A 19,402-nucleotide genomic window follows, 5' to 3' on the forward strand; every position below is an offset into this window, starting at 1 on the left:
ACCACGTGCACCTAATCCCTGCCTCAGGCTCTGCTTCTGGGGCTCCCAACATAAGATAAGGCCTTCGAACTTCTGTTTTCTCTGCCACGTATATGCTTTGTAGCCCGTTGAGGTCTTGGCTCAAATGCCACCTCTGCCAAGAAGCCTTCCCTGAGCACCTGTCTAAAATTACCCTCTCCCTAGGCATTCTTTATCACATGCTGGGTTTCATGATTTTATTTATCATTATCTGAAATGTGCTGGTTCCTTGACTTCCCCTTTGTGTGTGCTTTCACTAAAAATAAGCTCCCCAGCCCATTCAGCACTTGAGAGTGCCAAGTGCATAGTAGGTGTGCAGTCAATGTTGTTGGCTTAAACATCCCACCAGCCAAGCACCAGATGTGTGCAAAACACATCTGAGACTTCTCTTAAGGTAATAATAGTTGAGACTGAAAACATATTAAAATCACCGAAGCTTACATCATCTCCCCTGAAGTTCACAGCAGTGCTAAGAGGTCAACATGGTGTCCCATTTTACAGATGAGAAAACAGCCCAGCAGAGGAAAAGTGAGTAGCCCTATAGGAGGTAGAGAACTGGGTTGGGAGCTGGTGTTTCCTGACTTTAAACTCACTTCTTTTCCTTTAGAGAAAGAGAAAAGCTCAGACACATCCTTTCTGAATATAAACCCGTGGATGCAGAAACAACTTGGAAGCTTCGACATTCTTTTAATTTTTTTTTAAGTACGGTTGTTTTTTTTTTCCTACTTCTGTTCTTACAAGGATGTAGGAGATATGGAATAAGAGTAAGGGATAAATTATGAACATTTTAGATAATTTTGAACAATGAGGGAAAATAATTTTCACTTCACCGAAGCGAGGGGAGGGCGTCCATGAGCTGCTGGTTCCCCTGCCTTGAAGCTGGTGAGTCCCGGCAGGAATGAAGTTTCTACCTTCAAAGTTGCCCAGGGTGCTTGGTTTTCAGATGGAAATGGCTTTGGCCACTGCCTCAGAGGAGGCAGATATCATGAAGGTGCTCACTCCACATTCTCCAGAGGGAAGGCTGGGCCAGCACGGTTAGGCTTTTGCACGGATGGAGCCGCAGCTGCCTTCGCTTGCTCAGTCTCGAGATAGCAGCAGAGAAGGTGGCGGGAGAGCCTGCTCTCAGTTTCCTAAGCACCAAGGCCTGGGATAAAATCGTTGTTTTAGTCTTCATGTTTTCATCTGTAAAATGGGTATAATGAGTATTCTCCATCCCTTGGCTGTCCTCACCCATCTGTTGTGTCACCACCAGAGAACCCCTGCATTTCTTCCCCACACACTTCTCTTTGATCTAGGCCCGCAAAGCAGGTAGTGTCTACTGTTTGACCTCATCTGCTGGTGGCCCCCAGGGCTCCCAGACCATTCACGGACATGAGTTTCAAAGGCACTTGCAAATTCTAAAGAGATATGCAAGTCAGATTCACCACCCTCTTCTTCAGGCCTTTCTGTGGCTCTCTGAGCTGGGATCCAAGTTCCAACATGACCTCAAGGCTCCCTGTGGCCTGGGCCCTGACCAGACCTATGCTGGGAAGGCTCTCAGGGGAGAGGGAAGGTGGGGAGGGGAATCCTGACTTGTAGCATTCACCCATTTCCATGGTGTAAATCCTCCTCCCAAGGCCAGTTTCAGGCTACTGGCTTGATATCACTGCCTGGTAGTTGGGCAGAGATGTGCACGATGGGCTCCCTGCCTCGCCCTCTCTGGGGATATCCCCTCTCAACCCCAGTCTGTACCCTGGGCTTTCAGGTCCTGTCTGCCAACGTGGCTCTGCTCCTAGTGTCCTTATTTAGTTTCCATGTTTTCAGACATTCATCACATCCCCTTCTCAGAGAGGCTGACAGGTCTGAGGTCCCACAGCCAGTTAGGAGGTAGACACAGCTTGGTTCTGCTGTCTGACTGCGTAGCTGAGGTTCTGCCCACCAGATTGTGTGAAGATCAAAGGCTCTGAAACTGAGCTCCTTCCAGAAGAACATACCTCTCTCCTCCCCTCTCTGGCTTAAGGCAGAGTTTTGCAGTTCTGGGAGCGGCAGAAACTTCTCTTGACCTGCAAAGCCCTGGGGGGCTGCATGGACTTGCTGGTGATAGCCTTCTTACTAGTGTCTTCCCCAACCCCTCTCCAGCAACAGTCCAAGGTGAGAAAGTCACGGTCCAAGAGTAAAAGCAAGGGAGAGCTTCTGAAGAAGTGCATCGAAGACAAAATTCACCTCTGTGAGGAACAGGCCTCTGAAGACCTGGTGGAAAAGGTCAGTACTTCTGCTTCACCCACTGTTTCTCTCTGCACATGGCAGGGCTGGTAGCTGATGTATTTGCAGGTACACAGAGCCTGTGGGGCTGTGCCATGCATTTCCACCCAACCACTCACTCACTCAGGTGCTATGGTAAGAAAGAGTTGGAAGACCCTCCCCCTGGGCCTTTCCCCTGTGCATTCTGCTTGGAACCCTCCCCCTCCACTTCTCAGCCTGGGGATCTCACCGGATCCTTCAGGCTTCCCCTCGGGTGCTGCCTCTCTGGCTGAGTCACTTGCTGTATTTGTACCTGGCGCTATCCTGGGGCATGTGCATCTGCCATTTCACCTCCATCACATTCTTTTTCTCTCTCACACTCTCCTCCATGTTCCCACAAACTCACCAGGCTCTCCCTTCAGCCCCATTTTTTGTTTGTTTGTTTTTTTTTTGAAATGGAGTCTTGCTCTGTCACCCAGGTTGGAGTGTAATGGTGTCATCTCGGCTCACTGCAACCTCCACCTCCTGGGTTCAAGTGATTCTCCTGCCTCAGCCTTCTGAGTAGCTGGGGTTACAGGTGCCCACCATCACACCAGGCTAATTTTTGTATTTTTAGTAGACATATGGTTTCACTATGTCGGCCAGATTGGTCTCGAACTCCTGACTTCAGATGATCCACCCACCTCAGCTTCCCAAAGTGCTGGGATTACAGGCATGAGCCACTGTGCCTGGCGCAGCCCCATGACATACGTGATGTTCTAGCACACACCACACAGTCTCCTAGGATGCTTTAATCTGTATTCTGTCCTTCTGGAATTACTTTTCCACCTTTATTTACCTGGATAAGTAACTTGTGTCCTTTGCTCTCCTGAGGTGTTCCCTCAGCTCTTGGATGTCTCTCCTTCCAAGAAGCCTTCCGCAAACACCCTAGATTTTCCCACGCGTTCCACCCCACTTCCAACTCTTCCTCACCATAGTACCCACCCATCACATGGTTAATTTGTTCCACAAGTATTCTGGGGAGGCACCAGTGTCCCAGGCACCGTGTCAGTGCACTCTGGGGTTGCAGCAGTGACTGAGGCAGCCCTGGTTCCTGCTCTCCAGTAGAGGAGAGCATGTTCTAGTTGGGGAAGATGGATGATAAACGCTTAAAATGATAGACTGTCGTCAGTTCTATTAAGGACATAAATTAGATGATGTGGCCTTAGAGGTGAAGTAGGCTGGCAGCGGGGTGGACTGTAGGTAGGGGAGGAGGCAAGGTCTCCTCTGCAAAGGTGCTGCTTAAGAGTAGACCCTATGTGAGCGCAGCCTGGGTGCCTGTCTGCCTTTCCCAGCACCCTGTGAAGGGTGGATTCCCAACAGGAGTATGTTCAGTGCATGAATGTATGAAGCCATGCTTTAGAGCTGCTGTTTTTGTTCTTCCCTCTATCTCCTTTTTCTAGCTTTTTTGCTTGGTTTTATTTTAGTGCCAGTGTATTTCTCAGAACACGAATGCGTGATCTGGCCAAGAGCCACAGAAACTGCTCTGGGCTCAGTGTCTCCCATCAGGTGTGTCCGGGCTGTTGATGTCTTAAGGGATCCAGGAAGTGGCAACCCTCTTCTCTCCCAGGTTCTGTATGAAATTGAACAGTAAGACAAAGATTAGGCAGATAGAGACAAAATGTCATCTTCCCTATTGGTAAAGGCTAATTCCAAGAGCTATACATCAATGTGAGCACCAGTGGGCTTGCTAAACTCCCTGAGAGTTAAACAAACTCCATCATCCAATCACAGTATCACTATGGGGTTCCTTGTGGGGGGCAGCCTACCCCTAGGGAAGCAGAGCAGAAGTCGGAGTCCCAAAGAGAAGCGAGAGAGGTAAGCCAAGCTGTCCCAGTTTATTCCCAGTTTACAGCAAGAAGAGGAGAGAGCTGGAGAGAGGTCAGGTCCTGTGCACATTGAGCTCCTGGCACAGGGAGGAAGTAGCCACACTTGGGAGTAGAGGGAGCATTTCCGTGAGTACCGGCTGCTTTGTGATCCTCTGTAAGAGGCGAAACCCGCCAGAGTGAAGGTGACTGTTGTCAGAGAAGAGCTGCTGGTGAAGGGAAAGCTGGGGTTTGGTTTGGCAGAGGGAATGGGTATCCTGAACTGTGCTGGATGCCACACTGCACAGAGGGAACCCAGAGGATTGAAGCCTTGTGACAAGACTGCTTTTCTGGAGTGCTGGGTCATGGCCAGTGGATGGGGGAGCAGCCCTGTGGAGCAACCTTCTCAAAGACCAGACTGAGAAAGAAAAGGGCCGTCTCACCAGCCCCCTTGGAGCATAGTCACAGGATGAATGTCTTGAACGAGGTGATGCAGAGGTGGCAACCCGTGGGGACATCAGGTGCAGACCGCACTGCTCCCACCCCGCGGCTCAGGGCTGGACCTCAACATCTCCATAACGCCCCCCTGGCCCCTACCTCATCTCCCCCTGCTCTGTCTCATAATTATTTCTAATCCATCTCCTCTGTTTCCAGCCTTGCCCAGCACCATTTTTGCCTAGATACATACAGTGGGCTCCCTACTGTTTCCTGTTTGTTTCCCCTTCCTTCCAGTTCATTCTCCTTGCAGCAGGGAGCATCCTCTTCCTAAAGCCCAGCTCTAATCCCTTATGGATCCTTGAACCAGCAGACCCAGCTCCTTTTTTGCCCAAACTAGTCATTTTGATAGAAGGAACTAAGCACATTCCTTCCTGTAGTTTTTCTTTTTCTTTTTTTAAAACCATGTCAACCTGAAATAATTGAAAGAATCAGAACCCAGTGTTCGAGAGTTTATCCAAGAGAAAACCTGGGTATTGCCATCTGGGAAACACAGACTGCAGAGAAATGGGGTCAGCACTCTAAAGCTAAAAGTTAAGGTCTTGCTTATATAAGAACAAAACAAAGAGATTTAACAGGATTACGACATTTTCTACACAAGGCTAGTTTATAAGTTACAACAGTTTAATTAGTTACGGTTTGTTTTCTTTTCTGTATGGCTTGTTTTCATTTCCTTTCCAATTTAAAAGAGTATATTTAACATTCCGTCTGGGCAAATGTGATAGCCATGAGGTCTGTGTGTGAGAGAAGAGGGAAGTTAATGTGTAAGGAAGATCAATAGTGCAGGGGGAAGGGGTCTTCTGTGGCGCCCTCTAGTCATTTACAGCATTTTACAAAACAGTGTAGGCTGGGAAGAAGGCTAATCTGTAATCAGAGAAACAAAAGTTTAGCCCCTTAGGTTACAGCTGCCTGTCACGTGACTCAGGCCCTATAATCGCATTCCTTTATGGCAACCCAATAATTTAAAGTTTCTGCAACTTAGGTTTCAAATTACTTATTTTCACGACCGTTTACATTTTCTCTTGGTGGCAAGTGTAGAATATTGTTTTCTTTGACTTTTCGTTTTTTTCTCTTTGTTTTTGTTCTGTTCAGGATTTTTGTTTTATTTAGACATTTTGATGCTTTATATCTCACATTACCACTTTTCTTTCTTAGTTTCTTTCCATTATTTTCTTAGTTTTTAATTCCAATACTCAGTATTATTACTGAAAATACCTTCACCTCATTCTTTTTGTTTGTCACCCATGGTCCTTTGGAAGTTTGTTACCCTCCCAGGCCTCTGCTTTCATCATAATGTATAAAAGAGGGCTCTGTGTATAATTAACTAGGCTTACAAGGCAATCAGTACACTGTACTAATATGGCATAGTGATACTAAAAGAAAAACTGTTGCTAGTCTCTATCAAATTGCTATCAGATACCAGGCTTACAGCTGATGCTCTTCATGAGCGTGAATCTCCATACTCATCACATTGCTGCAAGAATGGCATCTTGAGGTCCATTCTAAGCTCAAAAAGGTTAGTGCCCAACCCAGGGTCCACCACTAGGCATGTGATAGGACCTGGTCTGCCTTGGCCCTCTGTGCAGCATCTCCTAGTTCACACTGGCATCCTGGTCCCATGTAACATACTAGTGATCACTTCTTCCATAGCGTGAAAAAGGGATCCAAGGCAGATGGGGAGGAGACATCTGAGGATCTCCATCCTCAGATGTGTACAGAGGGTACACACGATCAGCTTGCCTTGGGAATCCTTGTGTACTGGGCCACCTTATCCAGTTGACACGTGAGGGACAGCATCACCAGGGGGCTGTGTGACTTGTTCAGGACCATCCAACGAATGGGTTGTGACCCTTACAACTCAAAGCCACGTCCATTTGGATAGGAAGTCTGGGTCTTTCCAGCTCACCCATCCTAATCTACTTGCCACACATTCATAGACACCTAAGGAAGTTCCACAAAAGGCATTTGTGGAAAAAAAAAAAGGAGCAAGACATAAGACACTGACCAAGAACATAGTGCAAGAGTAAAGACCAGCTGAACCAGGCAGGTGAGCCCAGCAGGTGAGCAGAGGCCTTCAAGGACGGGAGGTGAAGGGAGCTGGAGGTCTACGATTCCCTGAGCCTGTTTCAGCACCCTCCCCTGCCCTGAGCTCACATCTGTGGTTTACATTTGGGGCAGACCTTTGTCCTACCTCCCAGCCCACACGCACAAGCCAGACCCTTCACCTGGTCCTGGGCTGAAGACACAGCCATCTGCTCCAGCTCTGGAGGAAGGACTGGACAGTTGTTGCTCCCCAAGGTGTTTCCAAGGGTGATTTAGATTTCGTTTTTGTCTTATGCACTGATTGAAGGACTTATCTCCCTTCCTAAAGTGTGATGGCATTTTAATAAGAATGGTGCCTACTTCCTTTGTTTGCGTTTTAGTGCCAGGCACCTTGTTAGACACTGTATATGTGTGTATGTGTATGTATTAATATATGCATATGATAGAGGTATATGTGTGTGTGTGTGTACATATGAGCCATCCACATGTGAGTTCTACGTATGAGTACCTATATGTACGTCTATAGTCCATATATATGCTAGTGAGGTGTATGGAGAGCTAAATACTTTCCATCTATCCACTGTAATCCTTACACAGTGTTAACAGAAGTGCCACTGTTATTGCTCTATGAGAGATAAGGACTCTGAGGCACAGGGAGGTGACGTGACTCCAGGGTCACGACTGGTCTTCAGACCCTGCATTCTTGCTGCTATACTGACCTGTGCCTTGTTCATTACATGCTTTACCCTTCCCAACTTCCACCACAGGTAAGAAACATCAACGTCCCTGTTTTATGGATGTGGAAACTAAGTCTCAGAGATGTTAGTGACTTTGCCCAGGTTCTTTTATGTAGCCAGGCAGTGGCAGACCTGGCACAGGAAGCAGAAGCTCTCTGTGCTGTCACTGTCACGCCGCCTCCTGACCACATGCCCTGATCAGAACTGTCAAAGAATGTTTTCACCAAACAATGGCGGTTATTTCCCACAGTTTCACAATGCAGGGTGAGTGTCTCTTGGCTCCTGCATCTGTGAAATGCGGCTTGTGACAATGAGAGCCCAATCATTTCAGGGCTTTTGTGAGGTGCCTTTTAACTTGGAGTGGGCTGCAGTGCTCGTCTTCTTTCCCACTAATGGAGCAGCTCCACATGCTACGTGATCCAGACCTCACATAGAAAGGCAGACACGAGGCATTTATCTTCTGTGACCTTTTCATGACAGTCCATCTTCACATTCGGCCATTTCATTGTGGCAGGTGCCAAGAGAATAGGCACTCTTAACAGCTTTGATGTTCCCCTGAAATTGATCGATTACATCTCTTAGCACTTGCATGGCAGTTGTTCAGATGTTTTATTTGCAGGATAATTGCAGAGGGAAGAATGACAGCTCTCGTTCTGTGAATACCCACAGCTAAGAGTTGCTTGATCATGGTATTAATCATGATTTTCCAGAGAAACAGAACCCATAGCAGATAGATAGATAGATAGATAGATAGATAGATAGATAGAGATTTATTCAGATTTACTCAGGGAATTGGAACATGCAATTATGGAGGCTGAGAAGGTCTACTGTCTGCCATCTGGAGGCTATAGAACCTGCAAACCTGGTGGTATAAGTCAGTCTCAAGGCCTGGGAACTAGGGGAGCTGCTGGTGTAAGCCTGAGAGACCCAAGGCCAGAGAACCAGGAGCACTTTGGATGTCCAAGGGCAAGGAGAAGACGGACATCCCAGCTCTGGAAGAGAAAGAGAATTCACCCTTTTCCCAACTTTCTGTTCTGTTCAGGCCCAGGGGATTCAATGATGCCCACCAACATTGGGGAGGGTAATCTTTACTATCTGCTGACTCAGATACTAATCTCTTCCAGGCTGGTACAGTGGCTCATGCCTGTAATCCCAGCACTTTGGGAGGCCGAGGCGGGTGAATCACTTGAGGTCAAATTCGAGATCAGCCTGGCCAACATGTTAAAACCCCAGTCTCTACTAAAACTACAGAAGAATTAGCTGGGCGTGTTGGTGCACACCCGTAATCCCAGCTACTTGGGAGGCTGAGGCAGGAGAATTGCTTGAAGCTGGGAGGCAGAGGTTGCAATGAGCCAAGACTGCATCATTGCACTCCAAGCTGGGCGACCAACTGAGACTCTGTCTCAATAAAATAAAATAAATAAATAAAAAGATGCAAATTCTTTCAGAAACATCTTCACAGACACACCCCAAAATACTGTTTTACCAGCCCCCTGGGCACCTATTAGCCCAGTTTGATGACACATAAAATTAACCATCACAATCATGTCTTGAGAGTGGGAGGTCCCTTGGGGTTCATGAAGCTGGAAAGATGGAGCTGCATCTTGCTGACACTGCCCAAGAGGCCCACTGTGGAGCCCAAGCCTGGCAGGCCATGTGCTGTCCCCAGAGAGACGTTGACTTCACTGTTGGGCTGCAGAGTATGCTGGGACTAGGAGCACCTGCTGGGTGACCCCTTCCTTTACTGAAATCTTCTGCAGATATCCACGCCAAGCCTCAGCCCCACATTGATATGGCTCTTGTCTGGACTCTTCCATCCAACAGAAGGGGAAAGAGAGGCCAGGAGGCGTTGGGAGAATTGTCCGCAGCCACACCAGCATCGAGTGGTGGAGTTGGTGTGTCTGCTTCCATAGCCCAGGCCTGTGGCTGGGACTGCAGGGAGCTGTTAGGATGAGAAGGCCTTCACCTCCCAAGGTGACTCTTTGTGTTCTTCCCAGTGCTTCCACTGTCCCCTCCCCTTTCTCCCATTTTCTGTCTTCTCCTTGCCCTTCTCTGCTCTCCCCCATCCTTGTTCCTTCTGCTTCCTTCTTTAGGGAATGTTTTGTGTGGTGGTTTCTCTGCGCTAGGCAGTTTTAAGTTTCTGCTTTTGAGATGTTCACAATTTCAGGTAAGCAGCCAATGCTTCCATCAAGCATTTGGAAGTTTGCATCCTGCTTTCACATGGAAAACCCACCTGACTACTCTGTAGCTCTACCTTGAACGAGTGGCTGTGTGACTAATTCAGGAAGACGTGTATGACTGATTCCTGGAGGAAAGGAGAGACCGACAAATATGAGCCTCTGGCGGCCACTTTTTCTGTACAGCTGGCAGATTAAGGGAGGGAGGTGTCAGCTGTGGTCACAGGTAGCTATCCCATGGGGCCAAAGTGAGCAGATGAGAAATGGGAAACTCAGCTACAGATGCCCAGTCCTTCTGATGGACTGATTACAAATGCACAGATACAGAATTTACAGCCTGGAAGACATTGGAGGGCATATACATTTTAGAATAAATTAATCAAGTTTCTGGATAAATTTCTATTATGATTGCATTAAACTTACAGATTCATTTAGCAGTTGCCTATCCTATCCAAAAATGTAGACTATTGCTTATTTTATTTGGAGCTTCTTTTAGGACCTTTAGTGAAATTTTACAATTGTTTTCAAGAGTAGGGTGGCCGTATATCTCAATTTTCTTAAGACAGTCCCAGTTCCCTTCTCATCCCCACATTCCTTCCCATGAACCCTCCCTTTCTTTCTCAGCTTAGGAGAGAAATCATATGGTGACCTTATGCATAAAGTCTTGTGTATTCTTTATGGTGATTCCCACAGTATAGGTTTGGCTGTTATTGTGAATGATTTGATTATATATTTTATGTTATTCGATGCAGGCATAAAACATGTAACTAATTTTTATAAGCCTTTCCAGACTCCCATATGCTATCCTGGGAGCCAGACTGCTGGCTCCAGAGTCCTGTCTCTGCCATATTCTAGCTGTGTGACCTTGAGCAAGTTACTTAACCTCTCTCCACCTTAGTGTACTCATCATTCAAGTATGGATAATAGAAGCGCCTACCTCCTAGGATTTATCTGTTGATTCCATTGATGTTTTACGCAGTCATAATGTCAACAAATGACTACAGCTTCGTAGCCTCCCAATTCTTACACCTTATTTCTTTTTCTAATTGCTGTTTCAATGTCCTTATCCGCTTGTTCCACCATCTCTTTCATTTCTATTGATTGGGTTTTCTCTGGTTTATGGATCATATATTCCTGCTTCTTGGCATGCTTCGTAATTTTTGACTGGATGCTGGGCATTGTAAATTTTATGTGTTGGGTACTGGATTTCATTGTGTTCTCTTTAATAGGGTTAAAACTCTGACAAGTAGTTGAATTACCTGGAATCAATTTTATTCTTTGAAAACTTGCTTTTAAGCGTGGTTAGCTTGGGTTAACAGCTGTGTTTAATCAAGACTAATTTATTCCCACTACCAAGGTGATGCCCTTCTGTGGATTCTGCCAGAAGTGTTATTGATTTGTTATTGATTTCTAATGTCATTGCATCTTAGTTAGAGATCAAAGTATGTGTAAAGATTCTTTGGAATGTATTGAGGCTTACCTTGTGGCTTTATACTAGGTCTGCTTTAAAAGATTTGTTCTCAAAAAGGCTCAGTGTTTTCCGCTGAGTATGGAAAAGGGAGCATTAAGAGGTGGATGGGAGCCGGGTCATGAGGTCTGCAAGGCTACACATAGCAGCTCAGATGTTTTGAAGTAAAATCAACAAGATTTAGTCATTTTGTAGAGAATATTTGGTGGGGAGTACTACTGGGGAGGTCTCTTGGTCCATCCCCCTCTCCTAACCTCTGTTGTGGTTGGCTTAGGGAGTTGGGGCCTCATCTTAGTTTGACCTAGTCCTTTCCTTCTGTGTGTCAGCCTGTGCTGAAAGTTACAGCAGTCCCCTTGGGAAGGTGATTGGCTTCAGGTTCCCATGGCACAAGAAGGTCTCATTCCAGAGCAAGGATGTGGTTGACCTGAGCGGGGGATGTCAAAGTTGCTGTAAGTGATGCTCAGTTGGGTCAGTCCCACCACCCTCCCCAGTGCACAGAGTCCACTCGGTGTAGGGACATTCTGGCCACCTGCCCTGGCCTCAAGCCAGTCTCCTCAGCTTGGGACAAGTTTGTCAGATCTGTTGGACTGTAAGGCTGTCGCTCAAAATGCCTCCTGGCCAAGCACTTCTTTGCTAAATTCCTGGCCAGGACAGATAATGTTTCTTCTTTCTCTTGCCTCAACATCTAAGTGAGTCCACAAAGCAGATTGGAAACACAACACAAATTATGCGGTTCATGTTTTACTTACCCATGATTGGAAATAGATCTGTCTGTCTGCATCTGTCCATCCATCCATCCATCCATCCATCTGCCCATCTGTCATCTGTCTATGTGACCCTTGAACAACATGGGAGTTAGGGTGCTGACCCCTCACACATCACAGGTGGAGCCCAGCAGGCTCACCACATTAAACAAACAAAAATCAAAGTTTCAGAGGCTACTGTGCCTACGATTTGTAAGGCAGAGTTCCCAAAGACAAGTTAGCTCCAACAGAGAGAGACAGAGTGCGCTCCAGAGATCTGCAGGGCATCCTCAAGTCTTCGGCTAAGTCCTGCACATGACGTGCGTGAGTAGAACTCGTGTGTAACATCTAACTTCCCCTCAAATATGCCGTTATACGAATAACCTACTGTTGACAGAAGCCTTACAAATAACATAAATAGGTAAGTAATATGTATTTTGTGTGTTGTTAAATATGTGTAAGAAAGTAAGCTAGGGAAAAGGAAATGTTATTAAGAAACTCATGAGGAAGAGAAAATATATTTACTGTTCATTAAGTGGAAGTGGCTCATCATAAAGGTCTTCATCTTTCGGGAGAACCCGCCCCCGATGTTTAACATGGGTTCTTTTCTATTTCCTTAAGCGTCTCAGCTGGTTTGGGAAATAAAGGGAAAGAGTACAAAAGAGAGAAATTTTAAAGCTGGTTGTCCAGGGGAGACATCACATGTTGGCAGGTTCCGTGATGCTCTCCCAGCCGTAAAACCAGCAAGTTTTTATTAGCGATTTTCAAAAGGGGAGGGAGTGCACGAATAGGGTGTGGGTCACAGAGATCACAGGCTTCACAAGGTAATAGAATGTCACAAAACAAGTGGAGGCAGGACGAGATCACAGGACCACAGGATGGGGTGAAATTAAAATTGCTAATGAAGTTTCGGACACGCATTGTCATTGATAACATCTTATCAGGAGACAGGGTTTGAGAGCAGACAACCTGTCTGACCAAAATTTATTAGGCGGGAATTTCCTCGTCCTAATAAGCCTGGGAGTACTACAGGAGACTTATTTCATACCTTCGGCTTCGACCATAAAAGCCAGCCACCTCCAAGGGGGCTGTTTATAGACCTACCCGCAGGGTGTATTCTCTTTCTCAGGGATGTTCCTTGCTGAGAAAAAGAATTCAGCGATAGTTCTCCTATCTGCTTTTGAAAGAAGAGAAATATGGCTCTGTTCCGTCTGGCTCACCGGCAGTCAGAGTTTAGAGTCTTATCTCACTTGTTCCCTAAACATTGCTGTTATCCTGTTCTTTTTTCAAGGTGCCCAGATTTCATACTGTTCAAACATACATGCTCTACAAACAATTTGTGCAGTTAATGCAATCATCACAGGGTCCTGAGGCGACATACATCCTCCTCAGCTTATGAAAATGATGGGATTAAGAGATTAAAGTAAAAACATGCATAGGAAATAACAAAGGTATTGATTGGGGAAGTGATAAGTGTCCATGAAATCTTCACAATTTCTGTTCAGAGATTGCAGTAAAGACAGGTGTAAGAAATTATAAAAGTATTAATTTGGGGAACTAATAAATGTCCATGAAATCTTCACAATTTTTGTTCTTCTGCCACAGCTTCAGCTGGTCCCTCCATTGGGGTCCCTGACTTCCCACAACTTTCATCCTCATCATTTTCACATTGAATAGGCTGAGGAGGAGGAGGAGGAATAAGAGGAGGGATTGGTCTTGCTGTCTCAGGGGTGGCTGAGGTGGAAGAGTTGAAGGAGGTGGAAGGGAAGGCAGGAAACGCAGGCACACTCAGTGTAACTTAAAATATTTTAATTGATACACAATATCTGTACATATTTATGGGGTGCATGGTATTATTTTGTTACATACGTACGATGTATAATGATCAAGTCAGGATATTTAGGATATCCATCATCCCATGTATTTATCATTTCTATGTGTTGGGAACATTTAAGTCCTCCCTTCTTGTTATTTTGAAATAGAAAATACATTGTTATTAACTATAGTCGCCCTCATCTGCTATTGAACACTATGTCTTATTTCTTCTATCTAACTGTATGTTTGTACTCATGAACCAGCCTCTTTCATCTCCCCCACACCCTTCGCCACATGTGATAAGGATCCTTCCACCATCTGCCTCCATGAGATCAGTTCTTTTGCTCACATACATGGGTGTGAACATGTGGTGTGTGTCTTTCTATGGCTGCCTTACTTCACTCAACATTGACGTAACTGTAATTGAAAGCAAATCCACGTGTAAGTGGAAAAAGGCAATTCAAACCCGTGTTATTCAAGGGTCAACTGCTTATCTACTTACCTATTATCTATTTCTGCTTTTTGCTTTACTCCAAAACTTGAAGATTTTTGATAGCACTATATGAGAGTTCCCTTATTGCTTTTCACAGCAGCATAGCATTTCACTGTATACGTGAGCCTTAAGTGATTTCGTCTGCACTCGACTAGTGGATATTTAGGTTGTTTTCAACCCCTTGATATTTTAAACAATCCTAGACCCTCTGCATCTATCCTACACCCCTCTGTAGTGAAGCAGGCAGAGCAACTATTACTCTCTCTATTTTACAGGTGAGAATATTGAGGCTCAGAAAGAGGAAGAGGCTTATCCAAAATCACGAAGCTGGTACATAGTAGAACAGAGACTAAAGCACAGGCCTCTCCATTTCAATCGCTACATTTGATCAGCAGATCTATTTGCTGGATCCAGAAATGAAAGGACATTTCATTTCCTCTTTGGTGTGATTCTTGTGCTGTGTTTGAACAGCGTGTACACAAATTTCTCACAAATAATTTTTTTTTTTTGAGACGGAGTCTCGCTGTCACCCAGGCTGGAGTGCAGGGCACTATCTCGGCTCACTGCAAGCTCTGCCTCCCGGGTTCACGCCATTCTCCTGCCTCAGCCTCCTGAGTAGCTGGGACTACAGGCACCTGCCACCACGCCCAGCTAATTTTTTGTATTTTAGTAGAGACAGAGTTTCACCGTGTTAGCCAGGATGGTCTCGATCTCCTGACCTCGTGATCCGCCTGCCTCGGTCTCCCAAACTGCTGGGATTACAGACGTGAGCCACCACGCCCGGCCCTCACAAATAATCTTTAAGAACATTTAAATATAAATGACAATGACATAACCATATTTCCTCTTCGCCCATTATTTCTGGTCTTATTTTAATGATCTTGCACTCTGTCTGCATGGCACATCTACTACGTGTCTATTCACCCATCCATTATTCATTCACTATTTCCAGATTTCATGATATGTCATGTATGCACAGTTCACTAGAAATGCCTTCATTCAGAAGTAGAGCTCCTGATTGCCCGCGACGGTGCATCCTATTGTGTTTCTGCAGCTGCCTCCACAATTATGCAGGGGTAGTCGGTACTTGTCAGGAATGGCCCTTCACACTTTCTGACTTCAGAAGGGACTAGTGTTTAAGCATCAGAATAATGTACTCTTGTCAGTGGCCTGACAAGAGAGAACCCTGGTGGTCCTTAAAGAGCTCAGAAAAGAAGGCATGTTGAAAGGGAATCCATTTAGGAAGGGAAGAGAAAAATCCATCCATCCATAAAGATTGGGAAAGCCTGCAGACAGTTATCGTCACATCTCCCTTTGCCCTGTCTTATCCCTTGAGGCAGCCTCTGTCAAATTCATCTCCCTGAAGCACCATTTTGAGAGATGTTCCATAGCTTCCCACTGACCCCAATAAAATTCACATTCCTGAGCTTGGCATTCAAGGCCTCATGGTCAGACTTAGTCTTACTTTTCTAATCTATTCAGTTTGTACCTTTCATATGCCAAAAGGTTACCATGGTTATCTTGGGATGGTTTTAATTTAGTAACTTTTCTCCTACTTTTTTAGATTGTCTATTTTTTAATTTTCTTTTTCATTGTTATCAAACATATGCATGCCTTCTTTTAAAGGGTCAAATAATTCTACAAGGCTTGTGCTGAAAAAAGAGTAGATTCCTCCAGCCGTGCACACACACACACATTTTCAGCTCCCCAGAGTTAATGACTTCCAACTGTTTAGCTTGGTCTTTTGGTGCTGACATCCATAACTCTAAATAGCATGCTTGCTTTGCTATTTCTTAATTTCTCTAATTTGGGATTATCTGTTTCCTTTTCCATATGAAAGATGAGGATTTACTCTTTTATTCTCTTCACTCAACCTGTGCCACATATCAGCCCTTTCATTATCCCCCACCATAGTTAGGTCAGTATTTATGGCTTCTATGATTATAAGCATGTAAATGTTACCTACAGTTGAATCTCATAGGAAACTAGAATCCTTTTTCTTTACTGTATAACTTTTCGTTTTTCTGGAGTTAATATTTTCCTTTAGTTTCCTTAGGAAACTGTTTTACTCTCTTTCTTCTCTAAACCTGGACCACATATCAGCTCTTTCCTCATCCCCCACCATAGTTAGATCAGTATTTATGGTTTCTATGATTATAAGCACTTAAATGTTATTCACAGTTGGATCTTATAGAAAACTGGGATCCTTTTTCTCTACTTTGTAACTTTCTGGCTTTCCTGGAGTTAATGTTGTTCTTTAGTTTCCTTTTTGGTTACTTTTTTTTTTTTTTTAATTTAAGGGACAAGGTCTTGCTCTGTCGCTCAGGGTAGAGCACAGTGGCACAGTCATAGCTCACTGTAACCTTGAACTCCTGGGTGGTACAAGTGATTCTTCTGCCTCAGCTTCCAAGGTAGCTAGGATTCCAGGCATGCACCACCCTACCTGGCTAATTTTTTAAATTTTTTATAGAGACAGGTTTCTCACTGCATTGCCCAGGCTGGTCTTGAACTCCTGGCCTCAAGCAATCCTTCTGCCTTGCCCTCCCAAAGTGCTTGGATTATAGGCATGAGCCACCAGGCCCAGCTTTATTAACCCACTTCTTGATAGTAGACCAAATACCCTATCAGGACCATCATACATGTCACGTCTTCTGTTAATCTCATCTTTCAGGATACATCTCTCTCTCTCTGCCTTCTGATGTGTTCCAGTTGGAAACTGACATCTGTGCCTCATGCACAGCTGCCGTCTGAATGCACAGTATGCCATTCGTATTGTGACCACATATGAATTCCCTTCACCCCTCTCTTTCCTGCTTTCATCCTTGTTTTTAGTGAAACACATCTTTTATTAGTTTCCTGGGAAAGGACACATAGGAAATTTAATATTTTGGATTTTTTCAGATTTTTCCAAGACTGAAAATGTTTTTATTCTGCCCTCATACTCGACTGATAGTTTAACCAATCTAAAATTCTGGGAAATTTTCCTGAATGTTATTAATGGTTACATCTCCTATTCTCTAATTTGTCTTTATAGAACTCTCAGGATTCCAAAGTTGACCTCTCGTCCTTTCTTTCTTTTTTTCCTTTTTTTTTTTTTTTTTTACTATTTGTCTTTTTGCTTTACTTGCTGGGAGATAGCATAAGTTTTATCTTATAAGTCTTTAATTGAGTTTTTCATTTATGTTTTCAATTTCTAATTCTTCAAGAGCATCTTCCTCCACCGTCCCAATGCTGTCTTCCTAAAAAAAAAAAAAAATTATCTTACTGTTTTGAGGCTGCTATAACTTGCTATATCTTTCTGATAATGTTAATGATTTTTTTAAAAATTCCTGCCTATTCAGTCTTAACCTCCGTGTTCATTAGAGACTTTCCCACGTATGTGGTCATCTTTGATGGTCTGACGATATTTAAGAGTGGGATAATAAGAAACTGCCTTAAGACTCTGAGCCTACAGCCAGGGCTTGTAGATTGTGGCCTTCACTCTGGTGGCTGGGCTGGGCCACTCTGGGGGGGAACCCCCAGTGTGAGTATCTTTAGCTCTTTCATCAAGGCTAGTTGAATCCCCCAAAGAGCACGCCAAGTCTTTTGTCTAGATGGTAAAGGCTTGGCTGCCCAACATTTGGCAAGCCAAATGCAGGAAGGGAGCTGGGGTTTTAGTAGTCAGTGTGTAAACTTCCACTAGGGCCCTCTGTTTTCAGATGTGCCTGAGTTTCCTCCCCTAAATTCAGAGACTTTTCCTGAGACTAAATCTCCAGTCATCTGCTGGGTATAGGGAAGAGAGTGCCCTGCTGAGCAGAGGATGGGTGGGGGGAATTCTAGGAGCCTATTTCCTAATAAGGTGTTTACCCTTTTCTTCTGTTTTAGCTCCATCTTTTACCTCCCACTTCTAGATGTATCTGATGACTACATTTTCTGAGACTTGGGAAGGTAGATTCTGCAGTACAAATTATGTTGCTTCTTGCTTACTCCATGGCTTACTTAAGATTCAGTTTTTTTTGGGGGGGATCTATGTGGTTCTTTCTCAATTAGTCATCCAGTCTCTAACTTTCAAAATTTTGCCACTGTTGTTTCCTCTCTCATTTCCCCCATATTTACCCTCTGCCTTAATGAAAGCACTGGATGCAGCTTAAAAATTTACTGTTCTTCACTAGGAATCTCCACTGTAAAATTTTTTTTATATTGTGCATGTATTTTATCATTAGAAATGAAGAAAGCTCTTTAAAATAGGGGGAAAAACTCAATATGGCAAACCATTATTTTTATCTTTTTTGTGCAACATGAAAGAAATCCTATTTAATAATGATAGTAAAAATAATAAAGTGGTAATGATGATGACAGCTACTGTTTATTAGCAAACCATTATTTTTATCTTTTTTGTGCAACTTGAAAGAAATCCTATTTAATAATGATGATAGTAAAAATGATAAAGTGGTAATGATGATGACAGCTACTGTTTATTAGGTACTCACTAGGTACCAGATACTATTTCCTTTTCACAGGAAATACTGAGATTCAGAGAGGTTAAGCAACTTGCCCCGATCACACAGCTAGGTCAGTGGTAAGTTTGTATGTAAGAATTAATAGATCAACCTTAAAATACAACAAAGCAAAACTATGCTAAGTGATGTGAGATGATGCCCCTCATTTCTTTGGGGAATTTGCACTTCGATAATGTAGATGATAGGGGTGGTAGAAGTAACTTTCTAGGCGTATAAATTAATTTGTCTGTGTCTAAAATTTAAACACTAATGATGCTTATTTAGCAAGATAGTATTTCATTCAACAAATATTAACCCAATGGACCATCAGTGAATCTACTTTCCTCCTGATACAATATGCCACAGGGAGTTTTAAACATTTCCCATCTTTTTACCTGCTCTGGGTATCTTGAACCCATTCAACAGAACATGGATTAAACTTACCTGCTTTTTAAGGGGACCAGCCACTGGAATGGGAATCTTCAAATGCACATTTATATTTCAGCAGCGTTTCTTTAGCCTTATTCTCCCAATGTTTGGATGCAAGTTTCTTGATAATGTTACCAGCAGCAAATCTGTACAAATCTGTGGCAACTTTAATTCTTGACTCCTAAGAAGAAAGACTTTAACCAAGGAGCATAAGACAGAAAGAGAGACTGAGGCAAGTTTTCAAACAGGAGTCAATGTTTATTGAAAAGCTTTAGAGCAGGAAGGAATGGAAGTAAAGCATACTTGAAAGAGGGGCAAGCGGGCGACTTGAGAGACCAACTGCACAGCTTAACCTTTGACTTGGGGTTTTATACATTGGCATACTTCTGGAGGGTTGCATACTGTATTAGTCCATTCTCACACTACTATAAGGACATACCCA

General features: G+C 44.2%; 1 protein-coding gene across 2 annotated transcripts in view; it reads left to right on the forward strand.

Moving 5' to 3' along the window:
• Positions 1-19,402, forward strand: part of EVC2 (EvC ciliary complex subunit 2) — a 148,454-nt gene that overhangs the window by 95,395 nt on the left and 33,657 nt on the right. For both annotated transcript variants that reach the window (XM_033213720.1, XM_033213719.1), the window contains exon 16: positions 2,137-2,259. In XM_033213720.1, the coding sequence (XP_033069611.1) occupies positions 2,137-2,259 (123 nt within the window). The remainder of the gene's footprint in view (positions 1-2,136; positions 2,260-19,402) is intronic.

The sequence above is a fragment of the Trachypithecus francoisi genome, unplaced genomic scaffold, assembly GCF_009764315.1.
Source record: "Trachypithecus francoisi isolate TF-2019V2 unplaced genomic scaffold, Tfra_2.0 Lachesis_group1, whole genome shotgun sequence".
NCBI classification, from domain to species: Eukaryota; Metazoa; Chordata; class Mammalia; order Primates; family Cercopithecidae; genus Trachypithecus; species Trachypithecus francoisi.